Source organism: Pimephales promelas, chromosome 5, assembly GCF_988280905.1.
Source record: "Pimephales promelas chromosome 5, fPimPro1.hap1.1, whole genome shotgun sequence".
Classification (NCBI taxonomy): domain Eukaryota; kingdom Metazoa; phylum Chordata; class Actinopteri; order Cypriniformes; family Leuciscidae; genus Pimephales; species Pimephales promelas.
Genome location: NC_142773.1, coordinates 34,118,865 through 34,136,140, shown reverse-complemented (window position 1 = coordinate 34,136,140; position 17,276 = coordinate 34,118,865). Strand labels below are relative to the sequence as shown.

The following is a 17,276-nucleotide window of genomic DNA, read 5'->3' as shown; positions in this document are numbered from 1 at the left end:
AAATTATTGATATCTGCACGGAGGTATGGAAATACACAAGTTGACTGGCAGATAGGGCATCGTATCAAATCGGACTGGACAAAAATGTTCTGTTCCTGTAATTTTTTTTAAAATATATTTAGACCACTTATATAACTGAACGCTCTCAGGATGTAATAGAGTTTCCATCAGTATAACAAAAAGTGTTTCTGATAAACATTGCCTACCCTAATTTTAAAGGGATAGTTCACCAAAAAATGAAATGGAATTTTTTTAGTCATGCTTGTTCTAAAAATATGGAATACACAAAAAAGAATTCAGTAGAATCTTTATGCAGGTTTTTTTTCCATACATTTCATAGTGACCACACCTATTAAGCACAGAAAAGGACATACAAATGCAATAAAACTAGTCCATAAAACTATACACTACTGTTCATAGTTTGGAGACAGTTTATTTTGTAAAGAAATCGATACTTTTATTCAGCAAATATGCAATAAATTGAACACATAAAGCCATTTATAATAATACTATAGATTTCTACCTCAAATTAATGCTGTTCTTTTGAACAATCTGTTCAACAAAGAATCCTGACAAAAATGCATGACGGTTTCCTCAAAAAATATTAGGAAGCACACCTGATTTCAACATTGATAATAGTAAAACGTGCTTCCTGAAATCAGCATATTAAAATTATCATATTAAAATTAATACTGAAGTAATGGCTGCACAGGGATACTCTATATTAAAATAGAAAACATTTTTTTAGTTGTAATAATATTCTTAATCATATGAATCCATTTCCAAAACTAATTAAAATAATTAAAAATTTTATCATTTTATTTGAATGGTAGTGCATTTCTAAAGCCATATGAGAATTGTGTTTATAAATAGTGCATAAGGACTATTTATTTTTCAGTCTGCTTTTCACATAAAGCTATCATATGTCTAACATAGAACGCAGGACACAAGTCATAAGGACTACTTTTATGGAACTTTTTATTGGCAGACGTGGTCACTATGAACTGTTGTTGTATGGAAAAGAGCTGTTCCACTAAAAAAAATAGAACATGGGTAAGAACAACATGAGGGTGAGTAGATGAGGACTTTTTGTGTATGAACTATTTAAGGACCTTTGACGGCTCAACTTGTGACCAGTGTTAAAAAAAAAAAGCAATGATTGCGACAACTTACACAACTTCTTCTGGCTTGGGGGTACCCCAACCTGGAGCCACTGTCCACATCTCCCATAAGGAAGTCAGACACTCTAATTGAAAAAAAAAAATACAAGTCACTGCTGGGACAGTGCACATTACATTACTTAACCATGCATAACACTGTTCCAATATTATGATGTTGGTTTTCACAAATATAATAATCAAATAATATAATCACAAATAAAAATATGTGCAGTATAAAGGGATAATTCACCCAAAACTCACCCTCATGTCATTCCAAACCTGCATAACTTTCATATTTGAAACATGTGTTAAGATATTTTATATTCTCTGATCAGTTTTGTCTAACCATTTAAAGCACATCAAATATGGTAAACAAAAGCGCAAACATACTTGCTTGATGGGTGAGGACCAATGAGATTTGTTCCTGTGTGTCATGCAAGTATGGCGTTAAGTTGACCATTTTTTATGTGCTCTAGGTATGTGCGCTGATCAATGTTTAATAAGGATAAAAAGTTAAATTAAATCTGTTCATCATATAAAACAATCGTGTCTCTTAAAAAGACTTTGATTCACATGTATTCATGTCTTTAAGATTTTTTTTTTTTAAGTCATCAAAGTTTTGGTTGGATGGACTTTCAATAGAGGGTCAAATACAAATACCTTGTAATAAATAAATAAGAAAGTCTTGTGGGTTAATAATGATAAGAGGATGAGGACATTGTTGATAGAATTTTCATTTTTGGGTGAAAAAACCCTTTAAAGTAACACTGCAAAAGTTAATTCAATTAGCAGTAAGAGAGTGACTACAGGATGCACAGCTGACGTGTGCTGTAAAATCAGAACATGGAAACAAAGTAAATCTGTACAGAGCATAATATATGTTTAATTACAAAAGAAAGGGCTATGGTACTCACACATTGCCAAAGGTGAATGCCAACGTGTCGATCGATGTGTGTATCTCACCAAATATAGTGCCTTTGTTTTCTTTATTGACTTCCTTGACGTTCACGCCTGTGGGAAGTGAAAACCCACATGAGAAGTGGAGCCAAAAGGCACCAAAATGACAATTATTATTAGATGATGAGAAGAAACAGGGGCGTAGACCTAGATCTCACTGTTTATGAAAATATAAATTAGTCAACAGTTGGGACCACCACCATAGCTATTGAGGACAATGAGCAGATCAAACACTTTCCGATAACATCACTCATTTCACAGGAAACACAATTTTAATATGCTTTAAAGTCACACTCATTTTGAACATTTTGGTGCCCAAATAAAAGGAACATCTAGGATCTTCCTTGCTTAGAGTCTAATGATGCTTTCTACTAAAGAAATGCTTCCCTAGAGTACAACACAAATTCTGAACAGTTTCCATTAATCAAAGGATGCTTTTCTTCATTGTTTCAAGAAGATGATTGATGATGACCCACCACATTGGTGCTAATTTTCCATGTTTTGAGCATTTAGAAGAGAAATGGACATCCTATTGACGTTGAATCTGTGACGGACAGCAAGCAAAGTCTCCGAGAGGCAAACAAAACGTGCATTTACCAAGAGCTTCCTGTCTGCTAGCTGAGCCTCCCCTTTACAGGAAACACTGACAAAAGCTTGAACTCTCAAAACATTCAGAGGACGTTCAAACAACTTTCACCCAACTTACCAACAACTTTAACTTGCACTTGCCGTCATATCCAAGCTCGATAGAGTAAAGCATAGATTAACCAAAAGCACAACTCCCTCAAATTCAGGAACTAACACCACATCCTAGTTCACAATGAATAAAGCTCAACTTCCACTTTTTCCTGACATACAAGAAAAAGTGACGAGGCAGTTAAAAAAAAAATCATCATCTTCAGCTGTAGTTTCCAGTTCCGCGTGGGTACATATTTTAGTTGGATGCCACGCAAAACGCAGCGACTATCGGCAGAGATGGGATTCCCCAACTTCAACTGCCACCCATAATAGAAGACGGCGCTGGGGAAGAGAGCGAGAGAGGTGCGTGGCTCCTGGTGCATGCCTCTCTGCTTCTGAATGCAGGCGGGCGGCTCATTGGCCCCTGCAATGGAACGCTGACTTCTTCCTCAGGACATCCTGCAGTTCCACAACAATGCTTCCACTTCTGCCGCCTTCACAGCTCAAATACGGGTTGGGAATGGCTACATTCAAAAAGTAGTTCTCTCAAAGAAAAAACCTTGAAAGCATTTTTTGTATCATTGGACAGACTTTTTTGAAGGGGTCATGAACTGGCTTTTTAAATGTTATTATATTGTTGTCTGAGGTCAACTTATGACGTTCGCTTGGTTTTTGCATCCAAAAACATCAAAATGAATAAGTAAAAGGCTATTTTATACCCTAGTTTTGAGCCTAGCTCAAAAACGTTCGGTTTTTATGGGCGTCTCGCACTGAAGACTTGGAAGTAAACGCCCACTGCTGTGAGTGGATAACAGTTTTGCATATTATAATGAGTTTCAACTCACCTCGTCGGTGTACGTGGGGGAAATTGTTTTGAAAACGTCCAATGTTGTAAAATGGCAACCCGAATGATTCGCCCATACATGTTCGACCCAGAGTTTGTGTGTTGCACCACTCCTGTCGGATCCAATATCGACGGCACAGCACCGTTCTTGACTCTTAATCGGTCTGCAAATCCAGTCTTGTTTACAAAACAATCCTCATTGAAATGAAGCGAACAGACGGACGATGTTTAACCCTCATCGGATGGAACGCCATTAAAAATAAAGTTTAACCATCCATGTGGTCCTATTGGAATCCAGAGGAAGCATCTTCATCCACAACCAGGCACTGCACAATAATCTGTATTGCTCGGTAGCTCAATCCGGTTTGTCATCACGAGGTAGGAATCTATGTTATTTAGGTATGCGTGTAATGCGCGAATCGGTGGGCGGGGCTAAAGCAGCCGTGTCGAAGTAGGTGTTGATCTTCTGCGAGGGTGGTGTTTTATCCTCTTTGACGTCACAGTTCCCCACTTTAAAAAAACGAGTCGTTTGCTGAGCCTGGTGTCAATAAAAGCTTTTATTGGACTAACAAGGACGTTTTCAGTTCTGAAACTTACAGGATATTCTTATAATATGATGACCTCAAGGAAAATTTGATTTCTCAGTTCATCACCTCGTTAACATTCTGTCAATAAGATTTAAAGAATCAAAAAAACTAAGAATGATCATTACCACATACTTGTGGCATTCAAACACATGCAGGTATCACTTTATCAGGTGCAATGCGTCATAAGATGAGATAAAATACCTGAGATAACAGAGTCTTCTCCAGATCAGAGGCTAAAATAAAGAGATAAAACAGCAATTCAGATGCCACTGACTCGCTCAAGACTTGGGTGAGGGAAGAAAGAATTTCAATAACTTGAGACACTTGACACTTTTATTGCTGCACCCCTGAGAGATTCTTCAGCAAAACTATGCAGCATTTAAAAAAAAAAGAGAGAGGACCGCATGGACAGAGCATGATGGAGGGGGAAAAAATGTGCATCTGATTTCCTGAAGTTCATAGCGTTCCATCAAGAGAAAGAAGGCGGCTGACATGAATGTGGGGCGTTAAAATGCAAGCAAGCTAAAGTGTGAGTGGGACGCTTATAATGGAATGTCGGCCTTACAGGTAACTTGAGGCGGATATCTGAGGTGATTGGTCTTTCTTTTCAACTTCCCTATTCAAAAAGATACAAAAAGGCCTCAAGCATGTTAAAAAAGACACAATCCACAGATTATCTTCTTTTGTTAAATTCTTCAGACTTCCTTTCACAAAAGCCTGTTCTTGTATAAGACCCATGGGAGCTCAGAGGGGTCACTGGCCCTCTAGTGGCAAAGGAGGATACTTTAAAGTGGCCACTTGAATCAATACTGACAAATTGGGGGGAAAAAACAGTTGGGAATTACGTTTATAACCAACAAGAAACACATTCACTGTCAATATAGCACAGAAATCATCTGTTCCCTCTTTTGCAACCTCAATCTGGATTGCATTCTGCACTGATGTACACGTGAACACTCCTGTGCACTAGCCAGAAGAAGAATTATCCTGACTGGGAGTGGGTGGTATGACCAAAATCAATATCATGTTATGTCACGAGTCTTTAGAGAATATATCACAATGTAGTTATTTTTGCTGCCATCAATTCAACCATCAAAATGTATTAGTATATCATAACCCTGCGCCCATGTCTATTTGTTGGTAATCTAGTGACTTTTTTTTTTTTACATGAAAGGAATTTATTCGTTTTGTTTTTTTGGAACTCGATGGATGCAAAACAAAAGATACGATTATTCATAACAAATGAACGATACATCTGCCATCAGTACAAAAACAATTATTTCACATTATTTAACACTTGAGCCATGAACAAGAGTTAAAAAGTGATGCATTACAAATAGGGTTTACAGTGGTGGAACAAAAAAAAAAAAACCAACTATATACATAAATTATCATTATTATTTTTCAAGAATTAATGCTAAACTTTAATGTGGCTTAATGCATTAAGATATTGATCTTGAAGGAGATCAATATCTTAAAACAAACAAACTATGTACACAGAAAAACTATGAATGCATACACAAACAATGGAACAGAGGATCAATTCTAAGTTGTTGATTCTTAAGTGGGGCTGAGCTGAAAGAGGATGCTAACCTTTGACTTTGGCGATAACGGTGCCTGCAGCACCAAGAATTTCCGACGAGTTCAGCGGCTGGTGTTTGCCAATGACGACCTTCAACACGCGTAAGAGCTCCTCAAGTCGCTCGTTGACCACGTGCTGCGAGCACTCTTGATTTTCTGTGGGTGATAAACAAAAAGACAGAGACCACAATCGCATCAGCTCAACTTCCTCTGCGTGTGTAGGGGATGCACAACTTTAAAACAAAAAGGATACAGTAGTAATGTAGAAAGCTTTGAAATTCACACATGTGAAAGTTACCCAAGGAAACGCATGATGAATTGGCATGTGTGACATTGGTACATCCTTAGAGCACGCTTGTTCTGAGAAGGCTCAACCGGAGGCATGTGATGGTGCAAGCCCCTGTGGTTAGAGACGATGAGCAGTTTATGAAGCCGTGGCGTGGCTGAGACGCACACAAGGTTCTGTGCACTTGAGAGGATGGCTGACGTCAAAATAAGAAAAGAGCTCTGAGACAAACTTGACAACAGCTATCTACATCCATCCAGACGTGTATTAACAGATTTGTTTGACTGAGAGAAAGGTACTTCATACAGTAACTGCTGTGCTGACTGATCTGGATTACTGATGTCATGGAATATGAGATATTTAACGTAAAAATTTGATCTGAATCCAGGATCGGTTGTTGATCTATTCTATATGCTGCTGTTTTCACTTTGCACGTTAAAATAAACCCTTTGATAAAAAAATAAATGTGTCAAGTAAATATGGTCAATTTTGATTTCATGTTGACTTCAAAGGCCACCAAGTTTGCTTTAACTAAATGACAAAACATACACCAAAACTTGTGCATCAAATTTGTTTAGTCTCTGAAGGTCAAAAAGGTTATATTTAAATTAGAGCTCGACCGATAAAGGATTTTGAAGGCCGATACCGATACAAATATTTGTTGGTTTTAAATGCCGATATTCCGATATATCGGCCGATATTTTTATTTTATTTTTTTCCAGAAACGCGCAACAAAACATTAAGAGATTTCCCTAACATTAATTATTTGCAGTTATTTATGACTTTTAACTAACGTAATATGATAATGCATTTTAAAAAGAAACTTGTTTCTTTTATTGTCACAACAGAACAGAGGAACATCAAAATATATTACATTTCTGATAAATAAAATAATAATTAGTCCCTACATTGCCTTATAAGCTACCTGCAACCTGGATCAGCAGGATGTGTGGTGCGTTAAGGCCAATTTCTACTTCTGCGTCGAGGGTACGCCGTAGTGTACGCGCCGTTGTGAGGATTTATACTTCTGCGTTCAGGTCTTGGTTGCTCTGCAGTACTGCTCCGAAACGCTAGTTGGCGGCGGAGGGTTTTAATGTTTCACTGTGTTTAGATTCCTCACAGCTAAGTTACTACAAGTAATAGCGACTGAAAGAGAGCTGATCATGTTGGAGTTGGAGTTTATTGAGGTGGAAAAACAGTTCACTTTAGTGAAATTACTAAAAACTGAAAGGCAGAAATGAGAGAAGACGTCGGAGGAGATGGTACGTGTGGAAATTATAGACAGTGGTGGAAATGCGTGAGAAGGTACGTGCGGAAATGCGTAGGAGGAAATGCGATGCTACCAAGCCGACCAGTCAACGATCTTGCGGTCCGCGTCGTCGCGACGTGTAGTTACATTTTTGAAGAGGTGCGCGTCAGGCGAAGGGTACGCGGCATGGACGCGTCTGTGCGTATGCTAAGCCGTACCTACTGCGCGCACCCTACGCAGAAGTATAAATTGGCCTTTATACACGAGTGTTGTCAACAGGGACGGTGTAGAGTGCCCTCTGGTGGACAAACTATACAACTCCAACACTCATGACATGGTTGAAGCATGTTTCGTCCATTTTTATTTTATTTTTTAAATATTCATATATCGGCCATTATAACTGCCGATACCGATAGTTTGGAAAATGCCTAACATCGGCCGATAATATCGGCCTGCCGATAAATCGGTCTGGCTCTAATTTAAATGAATTTGTTTGGCATCCCAACAAACAACTAGACTTCAAATAACCCCCCAAAAATATTATTATGCATGTTTTTTTAAACTATAAATATTTAGACATTCTGAATAGACATTAGGAGTCAAAAAAAGTGTTTACACCATGTGAACCCATAAACGAAAACCACAATCTCTAATCTCTCTTGTTTGCATTAGGATAAAGTGGACGATAATTTGGCTGTGCGCAACGAATGACTTCATATCTAACTGAATGTTGCAAAGGGTTCGTGAAGTTTTTGATAGCAGGAGCATCTGCTTTTTATCCTTTCTGTGCAGATGTACATCATGCCACAGGGATGAGACAGAAGCTTTATGAGTGCACATTTACAACGTGGAAGGTATGTGTGTGTGTTTGGCGGAAGAGAGAGAGAGAGAATCACTTCTCCTACTATAAAAAAGGAAGAAAAAAAGTAGGAAGCTCAAAATGTTTTGACAGTTAAGCATCTTCAATTTATCATCTGCATTGACCACCCTAAATTCCCCTCAGTGTGAAAACACATGGAAAAACACACATGAATAAAGATGTCAGGGAAACAAGGCCATGACCCTGTGGCGCCAAAATGATTTTTTGCCTCTCTATTCTCTATAATCTAAATTATCACTGCTTTTCCTCCAACTCAGTCCTCATCGCCTGGCATAATGCTTTAAAACCAACATGTCAGTCACTTCTGTTTACATCAAGTCATTATATAATGATTAATATGCATGAGGAGAGGCATTCGATCCAATGAGTCTTTGTTGTGGGCAGGACTACGTGCTACAAAAAGTAGCATCACTCAGACAAAAAAAATTACATCTAGATATTTTTATTAGATCTAGATCTTTTATTGTTTCTGTGTAGTCACAGCTAGGCTAGGCAGAAACTGTGGAATTTTTAAATGTTTTCTATTCGGATTGTTTTTTTTGTTTTTTTTTTGGGGGGGGGGGGGTATTCTGCATAAATAAAATGAGCTAAAAACATAATCAAAATTAGCCAAAACATGTAATAAACAAACATGCAAAGAGCTAGAGATTTGTAGAATTGATTGAATTCATTTTATTGTTAAAATTTAAGAAGGGCTGGGTTAAAAATATTGATTTCTCGATTTTAATCGATTCTCATTTTGAGGAACCGATATCAATTTTTAAATCCATAGAATTGATCTTTAAGTCTATTCTATTTTCAGTTGATGATTGAACAAAGCCTTGTAGACTGCTTCCCATCCTAAAAACAGCTTTGTAAGCCCATGTGAACTGATCATCTCTTCCACTTTACCACTAGTTACAGCAAAAAATATGAATGAACATCATAAGGTATGTTAAAAGATACATTACAACTTGAATCTGTGTAATCGCTCAATCAGTGTTTCAACTGCGGAAAGACATTCAATGTCCAAAAAAGTGTTAGTCAGCTAGAAAACCAAATTATATTTTTGCAATTAAAAAGTGCAGAAACTAATATTACACTTTTTTTTCTTAGAAATGCCCATTTGACAGTAAAGCAATGAGCTAGTTGAGATGCAGACACATAAATAATATTACCGTAACAACAGTAACATATATAGGGATCTTTTTTAATATTTCTTTATTTTTGATCATTAAATTAAAAACAGAATTTTACTTTCAAAAGGTTGTGTGACCCCTGAAATAAATAAATGTAAAAACATTCAACAATTTATGCCACAATAATATGGCTAAAGTAAGCATTACTACAATAAATCCATGATAAATGTTGGTAATTTATGGACTGAAAAGCCTTCTATAACTTGTTTGTTCATGGCACTATGTTTTTCCTTGTTTCTCCCAGCATTGTTTGATCTGATATCTAGGCTATGGTTTATAACAGAGAATTCTATCTACTAGCACTGTGCAGTAAAAGTATAGTGTGAGCAAACTCAGAGGTGACAATTCTCAAAGTCTGACTCTGAGGTGACAATTCTTTGGAGATCTTCAGGAACATATTTTTATTTTTATTTATTTGCTTCACCCACAACAAAAATATCCAACAAAAATTGCTCAATTTAAAATAAAAAGAACATCTTGAGGTAGAGGTCTGCTGCACTTCCCCAGAACTATCACAGGACCAAACATCTGGCACAAGACAAATTTGTGAGTTCATTATTTCTAAACCTAACCCCCTGGTTTCACGTGTTGGGGGAATTGGACTATTTTTTGTCTATGGCACTGAAACGAGACAGAATCTACAGAGATCCACATAGATCGCTTCCTGTTGGCTTTTGCTGACATGAGCGGGACAAAGAGTAAAAGATATGGGGGGAAGCTGGACAAAATAGAACACTTTTTTTCTGGAAATGAATGGAGAAGGAGAAAAAAATCCATTTCACGCAGGCCACTTATCTTTAGGTAATGAGTATTTACAAAAATCTTAAAATCATGCATTAAGGATGCTAAAAGATCCTGCATTAGCACAACATAATGACCTCCCTCCTCTAACCTGGGTTATTAGGCGCACGTCTTCAAACCCTCAGGATTAGGAGATTCCAGAGTGGTAAGAGGAGAGGAGGCTCTAGCCCCAGGGACACTCAAGTGTATCCTCTCTCCTCTCTGACTTTGAAGTGTCCCTCAGACAAAAGGCCTTCATTAGTAGCCCCACCCCAGCTGAAGGTCCCCCCCCCCCCTCCGAATTATTGGTGAGGGATCACTAGCATCAGGTCACAGAAGTAAAAGCCTTTTCTGAAGAGATGCACCATTCGACGGGCCAAGGACTTTCCGAATGATCGCCCCCAGGTAACCGGCCAGTCAGTCTCACGACTTTCCAATTCCGAGATGGTCCGTTTTGTTGTCAGCAGCACAGGGAATTACGTCAGCTGCACGTTCTACCTCTCTTCTCTCCGACAGCGAGGTTAAATAGCGCTTGTATTGCGCATAATTTTACTCATTCCTGCAGGTTTTGTGCTCAAAAACAAAATTTTGCATTGAAGAAAAGTCGATTATTTTTGTTTGCATATGCTGTTAATTCTAGTTCTCTGAAAGAAAATCGGAATCGGCAGGTCACACTCAATCGGATGCAAATCTGAATCGGATGCAATCGGTGCATCTCTACATTTCAGATTAAGCTGTCTGTTCACAGCACATTTTTTATGATAATGCTGGTGCAGCCACGTCTAAAAAGCACAACCGAAGTCTCTAAAGATGTTTGATTTTTAAAGTGTGGCCTGACATGCAGGACAGGTTAGTTTGAATGACAGGGAGTGACCCACCCCCCCACCCCTCAAAAGCCCGATGGAATGTTGCATCCGCCCAACAGGGGGCCCAGCACACATGTGTCAGACCTGATTGGGGTCCCAGGACGTCTTCATGCCATATTTAGCAATCGGTGCTCTTTCAAATCCGCTCTAACTCGATTATGAATAATGCATCATCTGGGCCCCCAAACTCTTCAGTGCTGTCAAAACAATGGGATTTTAAAAAGTATGCATGAAAACTGCTCAGGGGGAACTTCGGGGCTTTGTTTCTGTGGGGATACTGCCACATGCATTGTTCAGGATGAGCCCCCCTGCTGACGGCCCTCCGTCCAGGGTCTATTTCACCCGGAGAACTCCAGCAGCGAGTCGCCGTCCCTCCCACGCTTGGCCTGCGTGCTGGCCCAGCCACGCTTCACGCTCAGTCTCTTCATGTTTCCCTTGTGCTCTTCGCCTGGCCCTCCGTCTCTGATCAGAGCCGTTTAACATAATCTCACCCAACTGCCAACAAGCCTCGCACCGCAGTGTGAGAACGAAGGCAAACGGCCCATATCCCACATCTCATCAAGGCAGTTTTCTTATCCCGTAGCAGACAGGTCTGATATGTTTTTTAGATCTCAGCAAGTTAAACTAACAGATGGATGTCTTTAAATTGAAACTGAAGTTGTGAACATCATGTCCTTAGATCAGAGGGACAATGCAACAGGATGTTATTGAATTGTGGGCCTGAAGGTCCATCTCAAAACAATGATACCGATCAAACCCATTTTATTGTTATATGTTATATAAATATATCTACTTACTATTTAATCCCCAAACTATTACAGAATCAACATGAAGGAAAATATAATCCTGAAATTAAAATAAATATATTTTTTAATTATTTGAATAAATATTAAATGTTGTTATACAAAAAAGTAATACTTAAGTATTAAGTATATATTATTAACATAAATAATAATTTAAAAATACTATTTAATGCAACCCATTCAGCAAATTTGTTTCATTATAACTACTGAATAGTACAAGCAACTAATTAATAGCACATTTTTATGTGATTAATTGCACCTAACATTGAAACCTTAATCATAAATATATTTTCACATTAACGTAATCCCCAAATTGATATTGTAGAATCAAGAATAATATTGTAGTTAATATTTGAAAAAATAACAAAAAACAAACTTTCATTAACATTAAATTGTTTATATTTATTATTTAAAAAATATTTTAAATAACATTTGTTAAATGTTACTGTTAAACAATCCACATCAAATGCAAAAATTAACATGTTAATTTCCCCAATTCTACCATAACTATAACCTAGTTTAGTACTAGTCAGTTAAACATCCGCTGCATGTTTAGGGCTGCTACAGTCTCATCACTCTTTTCCTGAGAAAAAATGTTTTTTGTCCCACATACGTTCCAAATGTTTCCTAGAAATTTAGCCAACTGACACAATGTCATCACACACTTCAAAGCTTTTACGCACTGCTGTTGGCATTTCCTCCGTTGCTAACAACAGGTAATCAATAGGCACGTCTCGACCTGCCTTAGTTGCGCTTTACCCAAAGCGGCAGACGAGCTTAGTGACGCTCTGTAGTAAATCATCTGTGAGAAAACAGCACTGGGTTTGCCGTTGTGCCTGTCGGCCTACCTCACACCGTTCCACTTCTCTTTTACGGGAACAGAAAGAGCATTCTTTGAAGTGCAGGAAATTAGCAAATTCTGGAGTATCCCATTAGCACATAAGAGGAAATAAACACACCAAAGGCAGCATGCAGTCTAAACCAACAAGTCACACTTTTTCTGCTCAAATTCAGCTCCACCAAAATAACCTCTATCAGGAGGCCTTCATTTGGCATGAACCCAAAAAAACACACTCTACATCCAGCACTAATGATGGCCCTGTACTTAGCTAGGATTTCATGGGCCAACTGGCACATCCCCATGACCAATCTGCTGAACTCCGGCTGTAAATCCACACCCCAGGAAATGCTACCCAACCACAGGCCCACACAAAAACATCCCTCACCTTCAGTGGGAAAGTTACTGCCCAACAAATCTCTCTTCTCCACTTCACAAGCGCAGCGAGCCATTATACCACCTGCCACGGGGGCTTCGGCAATGGTGCCACCCGCAACACTCTGTGAAGCGATCGTGTAAAACGAGGGTGGGGTGTCTTTTTTCAGTTTTTCAATTTGGAGGGTTTTGTCCATATCTCCAGATTAACACCACTAATATATGCCAAAGGGGCCGGCATAACAAGACCTCCAACAGGCTGGTGCATTCACGAAAACTATTTGTTGACCAAGCCAAGAAAATACTCTTTTATGCCTGAACCCCTCATTTGTTTTACATCTATCAGATTGCAGCAGATTTACCATCTGAATGGCTGTTTAAATTTAAAGGGGATGTCTAATGTTATTTCATGCATTTTGATGCACGACCAAAGTTTCAAAAAACGAGTTGGATGGAGTACTTATGTGCCAATTCCAAGAATAAGCCTGGGCAAAAAAATCGATTTTTCGATTAATCGTTTTTTAAAATGTGTTCGATTCAAAATCGATTCTCAACGGCCACGAATCGATTTTTTCCATATAAAGGGCTCGCGAATCGATCAAATGTGAATCGATACCCAGCCCTATCCAAGAATGGCCCATTATGACATCATAAAGGGCGAAATTCCTTATATGAGCATTTGGACGGTGAGGGCATTGAGGAGAGTGGTAATGAGCTATGATGCGGTTCAACACCAACCAATTAGAATGTAGAAGTCCTCCGCTTGAGAGGATTCCAGAGAACACATTCCTGTAAAACTTTTTTCAAACCACATTAGTTCCCAAGCAAAATGGAGGAGAGTTTGATCATGTGAATTTGATAAGGCGGCGTGCTAGGCAACACAGATTTACCAATTACATTAGGCTACACTTCAACTAGGACAGTTATTGTAATATAGGCTGAACACAAACTAAATGTTAATTTTAATTAAAGACCAGGTCTAGTTAACGTCTGGTACTTATAAACACAAAAGCCACACCACACAACTGCTTTTAAATGGTTTATTACGTTAGCAAACATTAGGGGTGTCACGATACACATATTCGTATTGAACCGTTCGGTACGAGGCTTTCGGTTCGGTTAGTTGGAGCATTTTTCCTGCCGACCAAAATTGCGTTATTTCAAATTTTTTATTTTATATGCTCCTAAGAAAAATCAAGTATAGCTCCATCATTGCTCAAAGTTAAAAAATATCATACTTTATGATGTTAGTTTTAATAATAATTTAATCAAAATTAAATTAAGGAAATTTCTCTGGCATTTCTTTCTTTTTGCTGTATCCGAAACGTACCGAACCGTATCGAACCGAACCGTGACACAAGTGTATCGTACCGAACCGAACGGTGAATTTTGTAAACCATTACACCCCAAGCAAACATATAACTGTAATTGTGAAATTCTTTCCATCGATCAAATTTCTTACTTTCACTTACAATTTCATGAGGTTAGCTTATACCCTTACTTGTGCTCAGTCTGATCAACATGCTTGTTTTGCTTTGCGGCCCCTTTAAAAAAAGTTTACAAAAAGACCAAGCATGTGATCTACATAGCGTCAGAGCATCCACGAATCTTTTTACAGCATTGATGGCAGGGGCAGCCAGAGTGAATTTGACATTGTGAATGCAATGTTTGCCTTACCCTGGAGTTGGTTCACCCTCCACCTATGAATTCCAACCAAACTAAAACACAAACTCTTTCTATGACGCGTTCTCTCGCAGTTTTACCTTATAATTTTGAAGTCAATTATGTAAAATGCAATACATCATCATGCAAACAAACAAAAAGCACACGCTCTTGTGTCAGGTTATGTTGTAATGCTAAAAATAAAGGTACCGTAGGAATGTGTGTATTTACAACCCACCAGGACCATCCACCAATCAGAGAGGTCCCCGAATCTCAATCGTTTTTTGATTGGATAAAATGAACAGAGAATATCTTGTGCTCGAGCCCCCGGATCAGCGCCTATGCTCACCAGGCCTGTGGTCTTGGGAAACCACATTCATTACAGTCTAGAGAGACCAGCTTCGTGTACCAGTGACAGTACTCCCGCGTTTAAATGTGGTCATCACGCCCAAAACTTTGTAGTGTGTACATGGCCAATGCGTATAATCTTTGTGAGCAATAATAAGAGCTTTACGACTGGAGAAAAATAACTCTGTTGGAAGACTATTTTTTAACCAAGTCTAAGAAAGGAGAAAACCCAGAGCTAATTTTAAACTAAAGATTGTTTTGCTTGATTCTGTGTGGACTCAGATCCTTCAGAGTTCCCACACTTAAGGGTTGAGAGAGTCTCATCAAATTGAACCTTTTTTCATCATGGACTGCAGCTTTTTAAGGCACTCATAAACACAATTGTCAAAAAGCAAATAAAGAGGACTATATCACAAAAATAAAAGCCGGACCACTCTAAATATCAAATACGACATATTATTTACATAAAATAGGCTAATACTTATGGAACAACATTTAAATTTTAAAACATTTTAAAACAATAGCCATTAAAAAAGACAATAGAAAATAAACACAAGCAAACAATTCAGTCAAACATAAAAAGCAGCACTCTAGAACAGGATTTAGGTTAAATATAGCCTAAATATAAAGTTATGAAACTTCATTTTCCCCTTAACCAAAATAGATTTACTCTGAAACAAGACAGACACAAGATTGTCCATTTGATATACCCCAAATGAATTATACCTTGTGTTTAAAAAACTAACTATAAAAGCCAGTGAAGCTGAAGATGAACCTGTACACTGAATAAATAGCCTAGGGATTATGTTGGACGTCGCATGACCAAACCGGAACACTGCTCTTATCACATCTGCTTGTCAGAGAAAGTGTTAAAGGGTTAGTTCGGTATTTTACACATAAAGCCGTGTTTTAAGATCATTTCTGATGAAATAGAACGGTTAAGATTGAAATTTAGACAAATGCAGCTGTCCCGAGAATTTTCGGTTTCTGTGTTAGTACCTACACAATGGTTGTCTATGTGCACTGGGACAATCATTCATAAAAAAACATATTAAACTTTAGTTTACAAAGACGTGAAACTCACCGAGTGGTCAGGGTTGTTCACTGATATGCTCACAAAAATTGCTGCAAAAGATGCTTTCCAACTGGTTTTTTATCGTAGTTTTTGTACTAAGTCAAGTCAATGGACAAAATCCTATAAGTCAAATCTTTTGCAGCGATTTTTGCTAAATGTGCACCATATCCATTATAATTTTTAATAATGCATTAAAATAATGTTTTAATAGATCCGTCAAGTTTATATGACAGCCACCATTCAAAAGTTTATATTTCCAAAAACGAATTGGAGTACAAATATATTTGTTATTTTAAATTTAGTATTATAACTTTATTATTTGAAAAAAGAATGTCATTTAAAGGGTTAGTTCACCCAAAAATGAAAATTCTGTCAGTATTTACTCACCCTCATGTTGTTCCAACCCCGTAAGACCTTCGTTCATCTTCGGAACACAAATTAAGATATTTAAGATATTAAGATCGCTCCTGCATACAGTCCGTAGGCTTCTTGAGGGACTGGCTCTTGCTGTCCCCGAAAAGTCATTAAAGACATCGTTAAAATAGTCCAAGTGACTACAGGGGCTCAATCTTAAGTTTATTAAACGACAACTGGAAGAAAGAATAAAAGAACTAGAAATTTTACACGCAAATAATCAATCAGAAAGCATCTATAAAGAAATTAGAGAAAACAAATTTTTGCTCAATGAAATAATAAACAAAAGAAACCAATTTCTGATTCACAGGCTCCGTCAAGAAACTTTTCACCATAGCAATAAATCCGGAAAATATTTAGCCAGTCAAATTAAAAGAAATAAAGAAAAAACAGCTATAACCTCCATCAGAAACTCGGCAGGGAAGCTAACCAATTCACCAGTTGAGATAAACAGGACATTTCAAGATTACTATACTAAATTATACTCATCCGATCTTGATCCGAACCAAGAAGACATAACCCAATTCCTCGATAACATCATTCTACCAAAACTCAACATGGAACAAATAAACACACTAGAATTACCAATCACAGAAAAAGAACTTCACTCCGCACTGAAAAGCATGCAAAATAATAAAGCACCAGGTCCAGATGGCTTCCCTGCTGAGTTTTACGAACATTTTTGGTCAACCTTATACCCACTATTTAGCAGAAC

The 17,276-nt window shown here is 37.9% G+C and overlaps 1 protein-coding gene across 3 annotated transcripts in view; it reads right to left on the bottom strand.

Moving 5' to 3' along the window:
* arhgap29b (Rho GTPase activating protein 29b) overlaps window positions 1-17,276 on the bottom strand; it is a 38,998-nt gene that overhangs the window by 11,879 nt on the left and 9,843 nt on the right. Inside the window, exons 3-5 of one of the 3 annotated variants that reach the window (XM_039657088.2) lie at window positions 5,820-5,963; window positions 2,075-2,171; window positions 1,174-1,246 (exon numbers count right to left, since the gene is read on the bottom strand). In XM_039657088.2, coding sequence (XP_039513022.2) covers window positions 1,174-1,246; window positions 2,075-2,171; window positions 5,820-5,963 — 314 coding nt within the window. Of the gene's footprint in view, window positions 1-1,173; window positions 1,247-2,074; window positions 2,172-2,593; window positions 2,695-2,823; window positions 3,198-5,819; window positions 5,964-17,276 lie in introns of those variants that run through there. The other 2 variants (XM_039657089.2, XM_039657090.2) reach the window with 2 other exon arrangements.